The 18701-nt window shown below is 50.8% G+C and overlaps 1 protein-coding gene across 6 annotated transcripts in view; it reads left to right on the top strand.

Moving 5' to 3' along the window:
* The window catches only part of LOC135917461 (nuclear transcription factor Y subunit gamma-like), a 496387-nt gene that overhangs the window by 254056 nt on the left and 223630 nt on the right, over nt 1–18701 (top strand). For all 6 annotated transcript variants that reach the window (XR_011507364.1, XR_011507365.1, XR_011507363.1 and 3 more), the window contains one exon: nt 5274–5421. Coding sequence is in view for 2 of the 6 variants with exons in the window: in XM_070521822.1 (XP_070377923.1) it covers nt 5297–5421 (125 nt within the window). In the remaining 4 variants the exon portion in view is untranslated. The remainder of the gene's footprint in view (nt 1–5273; nt 5422–18701) is intronic.

Below are 18701 nucleotides of genomic sequence, written 5' to 3' on the forward strand. Positions count from 1 at the left end.
AGGCAGGCAGGCAGGCAGGCAGGCAGGCAGGCAGGCAGGCAGGCAGGCAGGCAGGCAGGCAGGCAGGCAGGCAGGCAGGCAGGCAGGCAGGCAGGCAGGCAGGCAGGCAGGCAGGCAGGCAGGCAGGCAGGCAGGCAGGCAGGCAGGCAGGCAGGCAGGCAGGCAGGCAGGCAGGCAGGCAGGCAGGCAGGCAGGCAGGCAGGCAGGCAGGCAGGCAGGCAGGCAGGCAGGCAGGCAGGCAGGCAGGCAGGCAGGCAGGCAGGCAGGCAGGCAGGCAGGCAGGCAGGCAGGCAGGCAGGCAGGCAGGCAGGCAGGCAGGCAGGCAGGCAGGCAGGCAGGCAGGCAGGCAGGCAGGCAGGCAGGCAGGCAGGCAGGCAGGCAGGCAGGCAGGCAGGCAGGCAGGCAGGCAGGCAGGCAGGCAGGCAGGCAGGCAGGCAGGCAGGCAGGCAGGCAGGCAGGCAGGCAGGCAGGCAGGCAGGCAGGCAGGCAGGCAGGCAGGCAGGCAGGCAGGCAGGCAGGCAGGCAGGCAGGCAGGCAGGCAGGCAGGCAGGCAGGCAGCAGGCAGGCAGGCAGGCAGGCAGGCAGGCAGGCAGGCAGGCAGGCAGGCAGGCAGGCAGGCAGGCAGGCAGGCAGGCAGGCAGGCAGGCAGGCAGGCAGGCAGGCAGGCAGGCAGGCAGGCAGGCAGGCAGGCAGGCAGGCAGGCAGGCAGGCAGGCAGGCAGGCGAACACGAAGACAAGCAGATGAACACGAAGACAAGCAGACGAACACGAAGACAGGCAGACGAACATGAAGACAGGCAGACGAACACGAAGACAAGCAGACGAACACGAAGACAGGCAGACGAACACGAAGACAGGCAGACGAACATGAAGACAGACAGACGAACACAAAGACAGACAGACACGCACGAGCGCACAGAGAGAGAAAGAGAGAGAGAGAAAAGGGGTTAAACCTGTAGCTGCCTCTTCGATTACCTCGGAAGTCATCTCGGTGACGCGTAGCCAGCGATCTTACGAGGGGACCCCAAACGAACGGGTGCGCAGCGTGCCACCACATCTCCGCGACCCATTTCTACTCGTCAAGTATCCGCTCGAGCAGCTCTCTCTCTCTCTCCTAAAGTGAGCATCGCTGCACCCAGAGGAGAATAAGGTTTGTGTTTGTTGTCCACAACGAGGCAGTGATAAGGAAGCAAATGGAACCCCCTATAATGGTCGTAAAGGTAAGGGCCTCGGGCCGCTCTATATCTTTACGTTGCAGAAGAGATAGGCGGGAGAGAGTTATCACCCTCGCGCGCTGCCTCACGCACAAGGACACTCTGCCCCGTCGACGCCGAGATGGCGCGAGATACCGGAGGGGGGGGAGCGTAAATATAATTCTCGGCGATAAGGGCCTCCCCCAAACCTGCGCGCGTAGTATAAGGCACGAGTTAGAAACGCTGAAAGGAGTGGAGAAAAAAAAAAAGAAAAAGAAGAAACCGGAAGTGCGCAGTAGGAAGTTGATTTGAGCTGCCGAGCCGTATGAGGTGTCCCTAGAAGCGCTGCGGTCGTAACAGCTCTTTGGGTCAGGGTCACCGACGCTGTATATATATACGGCTCCGGGCTATGTATGTATACCGACTCGAGCGATGCGTAAGAGAGCAACAGGCAAATTGGCCTTTACGAGGCCTCATAATCGTGAAGCGCACATCTCCCCTCATAAAAATTTAGAGGACGCTTAACCTTCGCGTTTAAGAGTGGAACGTGACAGCATTCAAAGGTCCATGACTGCATCTCGCGCTTCCCGGTATAACTGCAGCTTCATCATCAGCCTATCTTATGTCCACTGCAGGACGAAGGCCTCTCCCTGCGATCTCCAATTACCCCTTTCATGAGCCAACGGATTCCAACTTGCGGCTGCGAATTTCCTCATTTCATCACCGCATGCATCCTAGCTTTCTGCCGTGCTCGACTGCGCTTCCCTTCTCTTGGTACCCATTCTGTAATTCTAATAGACCACCGGTTATCTACCCTACGCATGGCATGGCCTGCCCAGCTCCATTCTTTTTATTTCTTGATGCGAATTGGAATATCGACTATCCCGTTTGCTCTCCGATCCACACCGCTTAACGTTACGCCTAACATTCTTCGTTCCATCGCTCTTTGCGCGGTTTTTAACTTGTTCTCTAGCTTGTTTGTCAACCTCCAAGTTTCTGCTCCACATGTTAGCACCGGTAGAATGCATTGATTGTGCACTTTTCTTTTCTTCAGCTGCAGCTTATGTGACCACAATGTTTACAGAGAAACGCTCGCGGTGAACACTATGCACGAAATCGAGCTTTCTTGTAGAAACGCAGCCTCTTGTGTGGGTCGTTCCCGGATATTGTGCACAGCCGCGCAAAAAACTTTTTCAGGCTTCGGTTATTGTTTCGCACATTTAATGCTTCACTTTTTGAGGAATTTAACATAAGAGGCTTGCGCTGTCTATGTTTTGTTTCATCACATTACGGCTGTCATTCTCAAGATTCTGAGGAATAGCTTTGTCAAGAACGTAAGACAAAGTTTGAGCAACTTTAGCAATAGTATGGTGGGGCGATATAACCCGCATGTACCGCACGTCATATAGCAAGGTGTGGCATCTACACGTACCTAAACATGTGCGGCAATTTTCGCTGACAGGACGCCAACGCCGGCTGCGACGCCGGCACCGTGATTTCCGCGACACGGGGCCCTTAACTCTATCGCGTTAAAACATCTCAATAGGTAGTTTGACTGTCCGCAACGATCATTACCGTTTGCGAAATACCAAGTTACCGGAGAGAAGTGTGCGACAGTGACAGCTCTGCTAGCGTCATCTTGTGACGTGGAGTTTAACGAGAAAGCTGTAAAAAGTGGGCAGGCTTAGCTTGGTTAAGCCAAGAATGCGTTGCATATTGCGCGAGTTGGAGCCCAGCTTTTCCTCCGGCTGTCGTGACGTCACGTCACGTGGTTGCGCTAAAGGTCACTGGTGGCTGCCCGGCCGCGCCCAAGGGCTGAACTGAGTGATTGCAATATGCAACGCATAATAGAAGCAACTTAATAACAAACATAGCAAACTTAAAAGAGAATAGACCCACATATGAGACGCGCAGCAATGAACAATGGCTCATACCCTCAATGGTGGCTGCCCGGCCGCGCCCAACGGCTGAACTGAGTGATTGCAGTATGCAACGCATAAAAGCTGATACTTCAGTAGAAATGAGCGTTTCAGTCGGCATAGGAGAGTACTTTCCGAATATGTAACTGGCCGTACTTGTATTATTTGAGCGAATTAGCTTTTCTCAACCATCTGCTCAACCTTGCGCCGTTGGCCCCGTACGCACTGGTGGGCCGTTCCCGGGTATACAGTGCGGTCTACAGCCGCCAGGGGTGCGTGCCACTTGGTATCGCGCCACCGTCGTCATGCCGCTGGGTGTTGGCCATCGTCGTCATCAGTCGTCGACGTCATAAGAGTATATCGTCGTACGGTTGTCGTCACGTCGCACGTTGTCGTGCTTTATTCGTGAAACGTAATAAAAAGTTGTTGCTCAGTCACTCGTCGCTGCACGATCACGGTCACTCCATCGTTTCCGTCTGCACTCGTCGGCATCCCAACACCGTCGTTCCGTCGTCGTGCCACCGAAGACGCTTTCGCTTCTTCGTCATTCCGTCGTAGCTACTTATGCTGTCGTCGTTGAATGGTGATTATGGCGCCCTTGTCTTGCCACCGTGGCGGGCCATCGTATTGCTACAGCCTCGCTTTCTAATTCCGATCGTCGTCACACAGTCATCGTCATCGCCGTTGTTCTCAAGTCGACGGCAGCCTTAACGCTGCCGTCGACGTGCTGCCCGATCGTTTCGGAATCGTCATCCCGTCGTCATACCACCTTCGGCTGCGCCAGTGTGTGCTTATAGAAAGCCGGTGAACGCTCAAGCACCGGACGGGAGCGTAGTGGTTTAAAAGCGAGTGCTCGAGATGAATCGGGAGCGGATCAGGCCTAGCGTCATATTACTCCCGCCACTTTGCAAGCCAATTCACCGCAGCCATTTAAGGGGAAAAATGCGAATGAAGACGTGTAAACAACGACTAACATCATCCTCATCATCATCAAACACATTTATTGGTCTCCGTAGGATTTCCACATCACAGTTAAGGCGCTCAAAGATTCGCATTACCACTCGTAAACGCACCGTGAGTTTTTCTGTTCTGTTGTTCTTTGTATTCGCTCGTCTATGTTAACTGCTTCAGTTTGTTTGCTTGTGTTTGCTTCCCTTATGCCGATTTTACTGCTCCAGATTGCCCACTCGTGCTATAGCCCTGTAACAGGGCTACACTGTGTATAAATAAATAAAGAAATTTCCGCGCCCTTTTGGGGATAAACATAGGGCTTTTTATTTCCTACAACATCCCCCCCTCTCCACGCACACGCACACACTTTTACCTCCCACACATTGCCACCTCTTGAGTGCATAGCTGGACTACTCAACCCAAAGTCCTGAACCGAATATACACCGAAGCGCTGAAGGCTGTCATCTTCGTGTACTGCAGAAGAGCTTGTGTGGGTATCTGAGCTGATGAACTGTGAGGAAAATTTTCCAGGACCTTTGCTTCTGTAAAAAGCGTAGCATTCTGCGCAAAATAAACCGAAGAGATAGGCACTATGTCTTTTTCCAAGGACGCAGTGCTTTGAGAGAAAGGAAAAGAAAGGAAAGGAACAGAGAACGAAGGTAATGAAATGACTTCTACGCTTTCGGCTACGCGCATGGCAACAACGCACGACCCACCAATGCATTTCTCCGACGAATTCTCCCAAGAGATAAAACTTTCTAGACCTTGCGAGTTATCCTCGGACAAATCAGTACTCCGGTGCTAAGGGCTTTGGGGGGAACAGCCTGCGCCGGCGCTTGAACTTGCAGATGGGTTCAAGGTTTATCCACTACTTTATTTTTGTACAACGTTGTTTTACATAAACATACCCCGAGTTTTTCACCCCGCGTGTCATCAAAAGCCTGTCTCTCGACGCGAGTCACCGCCGGTCTGCTGTCCCAAACACTGTAACCTTTTGCAACAATGACGACTACGCATGATCGCTCGCGTTTGTGACGCTGTTCGTGTGTCAGTGTACGTATCAGACCGTCCCCTGGCCAGTGTGTCCAGCGACGCGTTCTTTATTTTGTGCGACGTCGCGTCGGTTGTCGTTGAACTCGTTCCCATTATGTCTTATTTGCTGTAGCACAATACGAGACGTCGTTGTTCTTTTTCTTTTGTTTTTATTCAGAACGTATCCTCGCCGAACAGCGGATGCAGCAGCAGCAGCAGCAGCAGCAGCAGCAGCAGCAGCAGCAGCAGCAGCAGCAGCAGCAGCAGCAGCAGCAGCAGCTTTCCCGACATTTGCATCACCCGCCATGGCCGTCTGCGCAAGCGCCGTGAGTCATGCTTCGTGAACAATGGCTTCGAGGGGCAGGCTGCGCGTTTGCTTTTCTTTCTTTTTTTTTGTCTGCGGATCTCGCACGCGCCGTCACTGCTTCGCATTGGTGCACTGCTTGCGCAGTGGCTGCGCTGTTGCGATGGCTGGGGCAATCCTGCTTGCAGTGCATTCAGAATGCTGTGTCAACAATGGGAAACTCAGTGTTGGTTGAGGAGGGAGGTGGGTTAGGCTTTAGGAGAAGACGTTGCTATGGGCCCTGATCTGTGAAGGTTATAAGGAGGGCACATAGAGAGCTGTGATACAAGGCAAATGCAGGTAGATTAGCCAGGCTTAGTCCGGTTGGGTATACCCTGCAATGGATGCTGTGTCAACAATGGGAAACTCAGTCTTGGGGTGGGGGGGGCGGGAGAGGGTTAGGCGTTAGGAAGAGACGATGCTATGGGCCCTGATCTATGAAGGCTATAAGGAGGGCACATAGAGAGATGGCATATAGGGGAAATGCAGGGAGGTTAGCCAGGCTTAGTCCGGTTGGCCACCCTGCAATGGGAAAAGGGCACTGAAAGATCAGGAGAAGGAGAGAAGTTCACGGTGTGCACCCACACGCAAGCATTGCGAAGCGTTCGTCGTTCAGTTCGTCACATGCGGCTATATGCACTGGTGCATCTCCGCAAAACCCAGCTGCGATTTCGCGGCTTCGCACATCGAAGACGCACGAGGCCACGATCCCAGCTCCTTCCCTCCTGTAATACGCCCGTTATTTCACTTTGCCATAGCTGTCCGAAGGGCAAGCCTTCGACCCATCGTGTGATGAGTGGTCACGCACGAGGTGCTTTACGGTTTCTTTTATGCCGCACGGTGTTACAACCGGCACTGTCCGCCAGACGTCAAATGTGTCTTTGGTATTGCCTGGCATGCACTGGCTTAACGCTGGGCATCAAAAGCACGCACCTCCATCATCAAGTCTTTACCTGCTGCTAATGACAAATTTAGACTGAAGGCAGGAGAGTGAAGGGTAAATTTCTTGTGATATTGATGGAAGGGGATGGGGAGGGGCGAGAAATTTTTGGTTGCGGACCTTCTCTCGAAACAAAGGGAGCTCTGACAATTCATACAAGCGGACTTAACGAACTGTCGCATAGCAAACCAAATCTTCGTTAGTGTTCTTACGGTATGTGTAACGTAAAGCGCGAATAAATACACGAATAGGTAATCAATCAAACGCAGACTAGAGGTCAAAGGAGCTACAGGAAAATGGGGACTACTAGGGATCCAGGCTGAGACCATCGAAAGTGCCAGGTTGTCGCGAACGTTTCGACAAGCAAGCGAACCTGTCTTGCTCAGGTACCTGGCGAAGTCGGGGCCCCTTGTTGAAACGTCGGCGTCCTTTGCCTGGCATCCATTGATGACCCGCTGTCGACCAAACCCAGACTGCAGTGATTCGTCGCATGACCTCCACGACCGGGTGGTCTTTGAACAATCTCGGAGGTTGTGCTCTTTGAGTTCGTTAACTGCTGCGGTCAGCAAACCGGAACTCGCGATAGGTATGTTAACTGCATGGGAACGTAGTCGCACATAGAACTGGCAACCATCCTCGATTTTCCAGGGATATCATACACTTTGCGAAAATGTCCCGAGGCCTCGCTCTACCGTCTCGTGACAAATATTAGTGTGGCACTCAGGCCAGATGAGACGTTTAGTGCCGGTTCTTCACACGCAGACTCAGACACGTCACATGTTGTATGTCTTGGCTTTACACACGTCACGTGTGTAAAGCCAAGGCTGCCGAACTTGGCAGTGACTGTTCTCACTCTCAAGTGAAGGGATGATTCACTATCCCGAAGAGCGTGACGACAGGATTAAACGTCAAATGCAAGCGAAACAAGCGGAGGCGGAACTTTAAAAGTCAAAGTGGGCTTTCGGCCTCAAGTGCGACATTTTAAACGATCATTGAGAAGGGTCTGACATTTCAGAATGACAGCTAGAAAATAATAGATTTCCTTTAGGACAGTGAGAACATGTTTCCGGTGCTTCGGACGAAGGGTGCGTGGGACGTAAGATATACAGGGTGTTTTTTTTTAGCTGCACCAAATTTTTATAAATTGCCTGTGGCAAGGGACACAATTCTAACCATTGATCTAAATAACTCCGTGAGGTGCCCATTACTTCGACGAAAAATCAAAATGCTCAATTTAATAGTTAGCATAATTAGGGTTATTAACGTTTAATATAATTACTGCATGGCACATATTTCAATCTACGAATTGTAGCTTTTTAGTTTGCAAGGCATATCGACATGGAACGAATTCCTAGGATGGCATTGGTTTCGGCATACGTGCCATAAAACTTGCCGGAAAAATGTGATGTTGCTTCGCTTACTTTTTAAAGAAAACGCTGTTTCATGCTTTGAAGCACAAAAATAACTGGAACGCCTATGCGTTGATTCGGAGACTTTGGAAATTATTATCTGGTGGAGTAGTGAGAATCCGTTTCAAGTGGCTATGCCTTGAACTCACCGGCTACTATTCGTAGAGTGAAATATGTGCCTTAAGGTAAAAAAATAAGAAATAATAATTAGCGTAGCTATGTGAACTATTCAACAAAGCATTTTGATTTCTCGTAGTAGTAAAGGCCACCTCATTGAGTAATTTAGATCAAGAGTTAGAATTGTACCAACAACTACGGGCATTTCTTAAAAATTAGGTGCAGCTAATAACAATAAAAAAGGCCCTGTATAATATCTTGCTCTCTGGGCGACGTCAGTGAGGAGGTCAGTGGAAACGTTTCCTGTGATCTCAACGAGGATAACTGGAAGGACATAGGACGTTGTGATCTGAGTACAAGTGGAAAGTGAGTGGGACCGTGTCCTGAGAATTGGACGACAGTGAGGAGACTAGGACCGTGGCATGCTCTGTACGAGGCTAGGGGGGGGGGGGGGGGAAGGTCAGTCGGAGACAGGACATGTCCCTGGTTCTGGGAGAGCATATTGGGAAAGGCAGTGGGAACGTATTCTATCTTCTTGACTAAGAGGATGGTGGCACCGCATATATGCATTGCCAAGTCTAACACACACACACACACACACACACACACACACACACACACACACACACACACACACACACACACACACACACACACACACACACACACACACACACACACACACACGCACGCACACACACACACACACACACGCACGCACGCACACACACTTGCGCATGCATGCATACTATATAATGGAGATATGAATTGTCTTGTTCTCCCACTAGTGGGCTCGGTGTGAAGCGATCGGAAGAACGGCATCTTGTTTTTTATTTTCTTCCCGCCTGTTTGTAGCGTTGGAGCAATTTCAAAGGGTGAAAAAGAAGAAAAAGAAAAAAAAAATGTAGGACAGAAGGAGGTGCGTTGTCTGGTCGTCCGCTATCACCGCCGAGCGGAAAAGCGTCCGGGCGTTCAGGAAACGGGACGAGCCGGCCGGCGGCGGCCCGCACCCCCGCTAAGGACACGCATCTCGCGCGGCCTTTTCGGCGCCCAGAAGCAGCGAGGCGAAAGAGAGCGCTTTCACGTCGCCGCGTCGACGGGGCACCGCGAGATTGCGCGCGTCGGCTACCGTTGTTGCGTCTCTCGCTGCGGCGTCGGCGCCGAGCCGCTGTCGCGTGCGACCCGGTCATGCGGAACCGATAGGCGGCGCGACCGACGTCCCCCCCGTCGTCGTCGATGCGGGCTACGATCGGCGCGCGTGCCTAGCGTGTGTCGGCGATTGCACGCCGCCTACCGGGAGTCACGCTGCCTCGCCTAATACCGCGCAGCGCGCGGGAAAGGCGCGAGGAGCCCGCGAAGTGAAGCGACCGATGCGCCGGAGAAAATGGTGCCAAATAGTACTAGTGCGGGAGAGCGCGCCCTCTACAGCGAACTCCTCTACAACGGAGCGACCCGTATAACGAAGGAACGGTTCTGTCACGGTTCTGTTGCGAGCTGCGTAATGCGCGACCTTTACAACGAAGTGACCTGCATAAAGAATCATTTCGGAAGCCTCAATCTATTCGTTATGAAGGCCGTTCGATTACATTACTTAATGATACTACAGTACTTAGTATTAAGTTCTTATACTTGGTTATACTAATCAATAGTAATACTTGTTAGGCATAATAGATTCATTGTTTTGTTCTCTTATGCACCGGTTGCTGTGGAGGTATTGAAGTAGAGCGACCGATGCGCCGGAGAAAATGGTGCCAAATAATACTAGTACGGTAGAGCGCGCCCTCTACAGCGGACTCCTCTACAACGAAGTGACCCGTATAACGAAGGAACGGTTCTGTCACGGTTCTGTTGCGAGCTGTGTGGTGCGCGATCTTGACAACGAAGTGACCTGTGTAACGAGTTATTTCGAAGGCCTCGGGCCCTTCGTTCTGAAAGCCGTTCGAATGCATTACTTAACGATACCTAAGCACTTAGTGTTAACTGCTTATACTTGCTGATACTAATCGATAGTAATACTTGTTAGGCATGACCGATTCATTGTTTTGTTCTCTTATACACCGGTTGCTGTGGAGATATTGAAGTAGAGCGTAGATTGGCTACTCCGTTCGTCTATGCTTTACAGCAAAAAATAAAGAAATAAGTAACAAAAAGTGTAAATAAAGAGTGATGATCAGGAAACTAATAAAGATAACAATTCCCGCAACGGAAAGTTAACTTGACGTCTGTCCGTGCCGCTAACAGAATTATATGCAATGTCTCTCCTGACTCTTTGCTAAAATAATAAAAAAGGAACACTGAATTGCCACGTAACTGCGCAGAACCAAGGTAGTGTGGTTTACAGTCGCTTGCAGCAAATGATGCTTTTCATTTTTTTTTTTGCATCCTGCCAAATTACGCAGTTAGTTATATTGACCAATCAAATGCTCAGATCTTGTATTCAGAACAGAATTGTCAATGAGAAAAATGTAGACAGCGGCCCGCTTCGCGCTAATAATCTAGCGCGACTTGAAGGACCTGAATAAAGCTTTTCATACCATACCATACTTCCTGAAAATTCCCGATCCGGCTTTCTGTTGCTCTGTGCTTGCTACATAATTTCTTTTTTTCAAGCACGAAAAAATAAATAAAAAAGAAGCCGGTGTCTTTTCGTGTTCGGCGGGATTTCTTTCAGGCTTCGAAAATAAGCTTTTACGTCGAAACAGACGTGACAAGATGCGATCGGCGCATGCTCAGTAAATGTGTTCTTTCGCTAGGGGGACGACACATCTGCAGACACGTCGTCTGCACTTGAGATCTGTCGGCAGACGACGCTGCAAGTCAAGCGCTGCACGCTTTTACCGGCAGCTGCAACATAGTCGAAGGACTGTTCGAACGTTTTGCACTTGTTCTGTACTTCCATCAACTAACTGCGTTTGGCCTACCGCTGTGCGTCGCCGATGCGAAGACAAGCGTTCGTCTAAGTGTGTCGAAATTCGATTGCGTATTGCTGTCAAAGCTTGAAGCGCCCACCAAACTAAAGAAAGAAGCTAATCGTATTTCGTTGATTCTAATGGCATACATCTGCGCAACCAACAAGCCCGGTGGTGACGAAAGCCTTTGTTCCTTCAGTCGCTCGGATATTGCTTTTGCGCCAAGGAAATGTTTGTACTTGGGCCAAATACGACGTACTAAAGAATAGGTTGCGGGTAAATGCACCGTGGAAGATTTTTAGAGTGACGTTTGGTCAAAAATGGCCATCAGGGAATGGTGACCAGTTGATCCAGTGAGATCGAGTTAGTTGAGCGTTCACACCTACAAATTTCATAAGGAGCTTCATTTGCTACAAGCTAGCCTTAGTAATGGCATAACGTGCTACACTTCCTATGGTATTATAGTTTTTAAGGCGAAATCCTTAAGTGACTGGTTGCAATGGCTCATACTCGAAAAAAGCGGCGTCTAGTCCAGTGATGCAGAAAAAAATCAGTAATGCGGAAGATATTATCATCAGAAATGGCTCATAACCCCGTAAACGTGTCCAGATGCAATGGTTGAATATGCATGAAGAAACGATAGGAAGAGAGGACGAAACAAAGAACAAAGAAAGAAAGAAGGAAAGAAAGGAAGAAAGTAAGAAATAAAGAAAGAACGAGAGAACCTTTTGGTAGGACATTAGGTCTTCTCATGTGTCGCTGAGGAGGTTGACCTGCAGCGCCATAGGTCAACTTCACACTGTGGCTCATTATGTCTTGCAAGAAGTCTGACCTCTCCGATCGTGTAACTTAACACATTGCCCCCTGTGCAACGGGCTTTCGCCTTCACCTGTTACAGGAAGTGCAACATGCTGCCCCGAACTTTTTTGATGTGGATGTACTTGTCGACTTGCATGGGGCACTGCGTCTTACTCAAATCTTCGCCGTGTTCGCGAACTGCAGAAAAATATGCGAATAATTGTTGTCGCACTCACTATATCTCAGCCAAGTAAGTCGCTTGGCGTGTTGCTAGGTGCTCATGAGTTGGAAAAATGATCGCAGTTGCTTAGTTGCTTGCTAGTGGCGCTTACTCACTGGTTAATTATCCCTGCTAGTTCTAGTTACGCTTATGAGCAGCCGCCCTATCGTCTTCCCAGTCCTCGTTCGTATTCCTGTGCATTTTTTTCCTATTCGTGCTAACGCAATGATGAAGTGCGCACCATTGGAACAACTTGAAAAATGAACAGGAAATGAGTGAGCAATGCACATGTTACGCATAATTACGTGCAAGTGCCACGCCTGAGCGCTCTGGGTGGCCTGTTTCTTAAGCCTGTCCCACGCGTACGTTTTCGGAGTCCGAACTTAAAGCCGCTGCTACGAAACGCAAGGAAACCTGGGAACGGAAACAAACCATTTGGTAAAACTACTCGGAATCGGTCGCCTTTGAATTTATGTCGGCAATACAGCACGTTGCCCTTCCAGAATCACCCGGTTCGTGCCAAACGGTTCCCTAACGCCGCGCGTATAAGATTCAGCCTCCTCCTTCCCGTGTAGTCAGTCCAAACGCATTCGTCTCACGACCGACTGCACTCGCGCGGCGTCCTCGATACATGCGAGGCAGTTGCGCGCGTGCCCCCACATTCGTCTCGATCGCCCCCTGGCGGGAGGCTTCTTCTTCGCGTTGCTCAATCGGCGACTCAATGCGCGGGCGAGGGACCTTCCGTTTCGGTGGCTACGGCCATACGTCGTTTTGTCACGGCCCTCTCACGCTCGCTCGCTCGCTCCTGTCCGGGCGGCTGCAGGTCAGGCGGGCGGGCGGTCCCTACGCGTTGTAGCCGCTGGCTGACCACCGCTCCCATCCCTGCGGGGTGGCGGCGGCCTGATGTATGAATTCGTGCCCACTGCTCGCTTGTTGAACACGACGAACGTTTGAGCGCGCGCGCGCGTGTGTGTATGTGTGCGTGCGTGTTCGTTTTCTTCTTCTGTTTGGCGGCCCGACCGCATGCATGGGCCATCTCATCTCTCGTGCGAAGAAGCTGTACGTATCGGACGCTTCGCTGCCGTAGTACGTCGCACGCTACGCGGGCTGGAAGATCGTGCGCGCTCGTTGTTCCTGGCGCGCTGCTCCCACTGCGCGTTCGAGCGATTGGCGCGGCTCCGCGGTGGGTGGTCGGAGAGGTGTATTGGCTGGCAGCGACGACTGCTCGACGCATCTGGCACACGCGCGTGACGGATGCCGCGAGCTTCTGGGAAGTGCGCGAGAGCCGGGAGGAGATCGTTCTTCGATCCCTTCGTTCGCTTATCCGATGCGGATTTAAAGAAAAGAAAGAAAGAAACAAAAAGAATCTTCGATCTCTTCGTTCGCTTATTCGACGCAGATTTGAAAAAAGAAAGAAACAAAAAGAAACGAACACTTGTGGTAGGAGACTCTGCGAAAGGCTGCAATTGCCTGAACAGGCCGAGGCAGCCTTGCAGCACCTTGCAGCACCTGCAACAGCAGTGAGAGAGAGAAAAAAAAGGCTTTAATGAATAAACACATCACACGCGTAATAGTCAACAGTAAGAAAACATGCGAAGAGTGAGATCAATTCCCAACGCCGGGAATGGTTGAGCTAGCTCTTGTATCAACAATTTTGAATGAAATTAATTCTTCGCAATCGGGTAGTTGTCCTTGCATTGACGTTTTGCGGGAGAGAGACAGACAGACAAATAGATAGATAGATAGATAGATAGATAGATAGATAGATAGATAGATAGATAGATAGATAGATAGATAGATAGATAGAGACAGAGGGAGAGAGAAGACAAAGAGATGAGGCAGGGATGTATAACCACAAAAACATGTGGTTTGCTACCCTACGCTGAGCGAAAGGAAAAGGGGTCTAGAAAAGAGAGAGAGAAGGAAGGGGCTAATGTGTGCACGTGCGCGGACAGCGAGACGCAGTCGGAAAGTACTCGCTCAAGCCTGTCGTTTAAAACAGTAAGAGCGCGAAAGTTCGTTCGCGGCTTTCTGGACCGACGATCGGTGGCGACGGTGTTCCAGCGGTGTTTGCACGCGCTGCGGACGATAATCTAGACGCCTCAATACACTGGGCGTTGATTGTGTCTTTATGTCCAATCGAGAACAGCAGCACAATAGGTGGTTCTATTCACTCAGTGCTTACTCCCTCTTTTCTTCTCCCTCTTCCTTCTCTCTCCATTTTCCCTTCTTTCTTCCTCTCCCTTTTCTCCCTTTTCTCCTTCTTTTCTTCTTTGTATTCCCCTTTCTGCCACACCCAGTGTAGGGTAGCAAACCGGATGCTCTTCTGGTTGACCTCCCTGCCTTCCCTATCCTTGTTTTCTCTTTTTCTCTCTCTCTGTATTTTCTCCTCGCAGCCGTAGACATCATCACATGCAGGACTATCAGCCATTTCACTTAGTGTTGAATGAGCTCTCGCAAAAGCAACTCCCAACCACAACCGACGCAGAGGAGACATGATGCTACGCGCTGTTGCACTCCAGTCGGAGCCGCCGAGTTGCAGTGAAAGGCTTTTTTTTAATCGGTGCAGTCTGGTGCGCCTCTTGTGGGCGGTATTCCCATCGAATAGCGAGAGTGCGCGTGCCAGAAATGGATGTTCGGCCACGGCGGCCGCATTTCGATGGGGGCTGAATGCGAAAACACCCGTGTGCTTAGATTTAGGTGCACGTTAAAGAACCCCTGGTGGTCGAAATTTCCGGAGTCCTCCACTACGGCGTGCCTCATAATCAGAAAGTGGTTTTGGCACGTAAAACCCCATAATTTAATTTTTAGAAATCGATGTTGCCTCGCAGCCTCCGTCCTGTGGTGCGTGCATCGAGAGGCAGTGGACTTCTTCGCGTGACGTCAGAGTGGCCTTGTCTGCGTCATCGTTTGCAGCGATTCCGCAATGGCCGGGTTCACCACTGAAAAGAAATCTCGTGCATTTTTTTTTCTCCTTCCGCGTGGTGGTTAAGCTACACGATTTCCCTCGTCAGTCGGTGGTGAGTTAAATGTTAGAGGAACGACTCCATGCATCGCAATGCCGGATTTGAGTCTCGAAAGACTCTACATTTTCCAGGACCCTGCTTTAGGCGCGCTCGGAATTAACTTGTCTGAGACGCTGTGGTAACGATCTATAAGAGGGGAGGGATTTGGACTGCTGCCGTAAACGAGGGAACTGTATCCAGCGAGCGAGTAGATCTTAGCCTAATTAACGTGAATTAACCTTACCTAGCCTGGCGTGAATTTGCTGTGCCACTAAATGCAGTTGCAATATGTCTTCGTATCTGTAGATGAAGCAAATGTGAGCGTAAGTTAGCTTCTCCTGGCCCGTGCATGTGTAGGGGAAATATGTGAGTCGTGAGGGGGAGGGGGGGGCATAGGAGGGGATCCTTTATATCAAGACGCAGTCCACACGCTTCATTTGTCCTTGAGCGTACATAGAACCACGCAAGATTGCTAATCACTTCAATCGAATGTTTCTTCCGGTCTTACCTTCAGTGTTCACCTTAAGTGCGGGACGCCCTTTTGAAATGTACACCGTATTGCAAGAAAGAAAAACCCCAGCCGTTCATTGCCGAGATCCTACTCCGCGCCTTTCTCTTTTAGGTATTATAATTCTTTTTTTTTCTCTTTGCGATAGGTTGCATGCGTTTTACCGACGATATCTTGTGGAAGATGGTTGTAAGTCATTTCCTCCTTTCTTGGTTTGATCCTCTATACATCTTTAGACCCGCGCCTTCTCTATAGCGTAAGTTATTTTGCGTAGGTGCTTTTGCGGTGAGTTAAACCGCTAACGGAAGCATTTACTTTCCGCAAAGGATTTTCCGGCCTATGATATTGCTCCTATATAGTGTACTCGGAGCGTACATTTGATCTTAAGGTGTCTCTAAAGCGCTCCCTGTAATTCCGCCGTAGCAGTCGCTGACGCCGAAAAGTTCATCTGCGCAAGTGATTCCCGCATGGATGTCGCCGCTGCCGCAAGCAGTATTTGGTCGCAGAGGAATAGTTTCCATTTGTTATTGAGGTATGCGTGCTTCATCTTAAAAGGGACACGCCTCTCTACTCGCGGCGCCTACTTCAGAAGAATTTCGCAACGTGTGCGTTTTTATGTAAGTACCCGCCTGCACAGCCCAGAACTTCGCAACCTTCTGTGCATGTTTGTCATCATCATCATTTGCATCGTAAACATCGGCCTATTTTACGTTCAGTGCAGGACGAAGGCATTCCCCATCGATCTCCAGTTACCGCTGCCTTCCGCCATGCGACACCATCATCATGTACTGCAGAATTTCCTAATTTCGTCGCACCGCCTATAGCTAGCTCTCTGCCGTTCTCCACTGCGTTTTTTTCCTTCCCTCGGTGCCCATTCTGCAACTCGGATAGACCGCCTGAAATCTGCCTTACGCTTTCCGAAGTATACATTGAGGTGCAAAATACATTCTTAAAAATGGACAGAACGAAGGAAGACAGTGAAGCGCGAATTCCAAAAGGACTTCTTCTTGGGCAAGTTAGTGCTTAGGAAATCTGTAAGCACCAACTTGCTCAAGAACATCTGCCTTACGCATTTGCATGTCATAGTTTGTGTGTATGATTCCTGTTAACGAACGTTCGAACAACGCTTGACTGACTGAATAAACTTTATTGAAACCAGCAAGAGATGGTGGCTGGGCCTAGGCCTCCCACGTGGGGACGTCGAGGTGTTGCCTCTTCGCCGCCTCGCAGGCCTGCTGGGTCGCCCAGAGTTGGTCGTCAAGGTTGGGGCTACGCAGGGCAGCGTGCCATCTCGACGAGAGGGTCGTGGGGTTAGTGTCGGGGTATTGGTGTGTACAGTCCCAAAGCTTGTGTGGAAGTGTGGCTGGCTGTGTCTTGCAGATATGGCACGTGGGATTGGGGTAAATGTCTGGGTAGATCTTGTTGTAAAGTTGTAACGAGGGGTAAGTATTGGTTTGTAGCAGGCGGAAAGTTGTAGCCTGCGCTCGGGATAGTTTGTTGTGTGGGCCGGGGAAGGTTCTACGCTCTAAGTCGAAGGACACGCTTGGGCACTTTTTTTTCTTCGAGCTTTTTGTTAACGACGTCGACAGTTGCTCACGGTTCTCAGTTTTCCCAGTCTTTCTGTTACCACCGACTTGTTTCACTCCATCGCCCATTTCGCGTTTCGGGCCGCCCTCTCGATTCCGGAGAGAGAGAGGCCGATCTTCTTCCGTCGACGGACGCTTGCTTTCCACTTCTCCCACGACCTGGTCCGAGCACGTAGCAGGGGCGTCCGGCCGGGCCCGCCCGTCGGTCGCGATGCCGAGTCACGTGTGGGCAGTGAAAGGATTGAACTGCACGCGTCGCACGGTCAAGTGGGGGAGACCGTGCCTCGCTAACTGGCAAGAAGTGCTCCGCCCACAGGCTCTGCTGCCGCCACGCGCGTAAGCTGGACAAACGACGCTCGGAAGTGGCTTCTGACGGCAGATTCTCGCACTCGTGTGTTCGGCGTTCCCCCCGTGGTCAACCCCCATGGCGCGCGGGGGTCGGCGCTCTTTCGTCGCCGCTTCTTGGCACCGCTGCAGCGCTGCGGACGCGTGGGCCGACAGGCGTGCGTGGGCCGTCTCCTTCCCGGCGTGTCCGGGTGAAGGATCTCTTCGGCCCGGCCGGCGGACGTGCGTCTTCTGGACGGGCGACGACGAATTGCCCAATTGCGCTTCGCGTATGCATGCGGCCGCTTATATGTGTATACACTGCGTGGCCGAATGGGAGCGGCCGAGTCTGGTCTCGCCAGTGCGAGTGTTAGGGACTACTGGCCGCTGTGCCGTGCCGTAGAGCGAAAGCCTGGCTAGCTATCTCTTGCCTTCACTGTCGTGTGGTTAGGACACGTACAAGGGATAGGTTTAAAAATTATGGGGTTTTTACGTGCCAAAACCACTTTCTGATTATGAGGCACGCCGTAGTGGAGGACTCCGGAAATTTTGACCACCTGGGGTTCTTTAACGTGCACCTAAATCTAAGTACACGGGTGTTTTCGCATTTCGCCCCCATCGAAATGCGGCCACCGTGGCCGGGATTCGATCCCGCGACCTCGTGCTCAGCAGCCCAACACCATAGCCACTGAGAAACCACGGCGGGTCGGGATAGGTTTGATACTAGTACCACTGCTGCTACTATACTGTTACTACTGTTAATGGTGCTGCTACTACTACTACTACTGATATTATAGTGCTGTAATTAATAATTCTACTACTACTGCTGCTACTTCTACTACTACTACAACAACAACAACAACAACAACAACAACAACAACAACAACAACAACAACAACAACAACTACTACTACTACTACTACTACTACTACTACTACTACTACTACTACTACTAGTACTACTACCCGCCGCACTGACTCAGTGGATACAGCGTGCCGCTGTGGCTGCGAGAGCGCACTTCGATGCGCACGAAATGCAAACGCGCTAGTGCACCAAGCTTTCGGATTCAATTGAATTTTAAGCTCTTATTAATTAGATCCGGAGCCTTCGAATGCGGCATCCCTCACAAAAGCCTCAGGGTGGTTTCGCAACGTTAAGCACAACACTTTAATTTTAATTAGCGACAGCTGCTGTACCATTTCTGCGATATTGTGCAGAAACGGGTCTAAGCCTAAAGAAGGGTGTCTTCATTTCTATTTTTTTCCCCCATTCTGAGGCTACCCAAAGAAAGGCTGCTCATGTGTAAAACAAAGTAAGTTCTCTACCGCGGACTCAGCTAGCTAACCGCGCACTTGGCTAAAACACTAGCTCTGACCGACAGCGGCCCTCGAATGTGCCACTGTGGGCCAGAAAACGGGACGCAAAGTAAGGCACACGCGTACACTCG

This window comes from Dermacentor albipictus, chromosome 7 (assembly GCF_038994185.2).
Source record: "Dermacentor albipictus isolate Rhodes 1998 colony chromosome 7, USDA_Dalb.pri_finalv2, whole genome shotgun sequence".
In the NCBI taxonomy this organism is placed as follows: Eukaryota; Metazoa; Arthropoda; class Arachnida; order Ixodida; family Ixodidae; genus Dermacentor; species Dermacentor albipictus.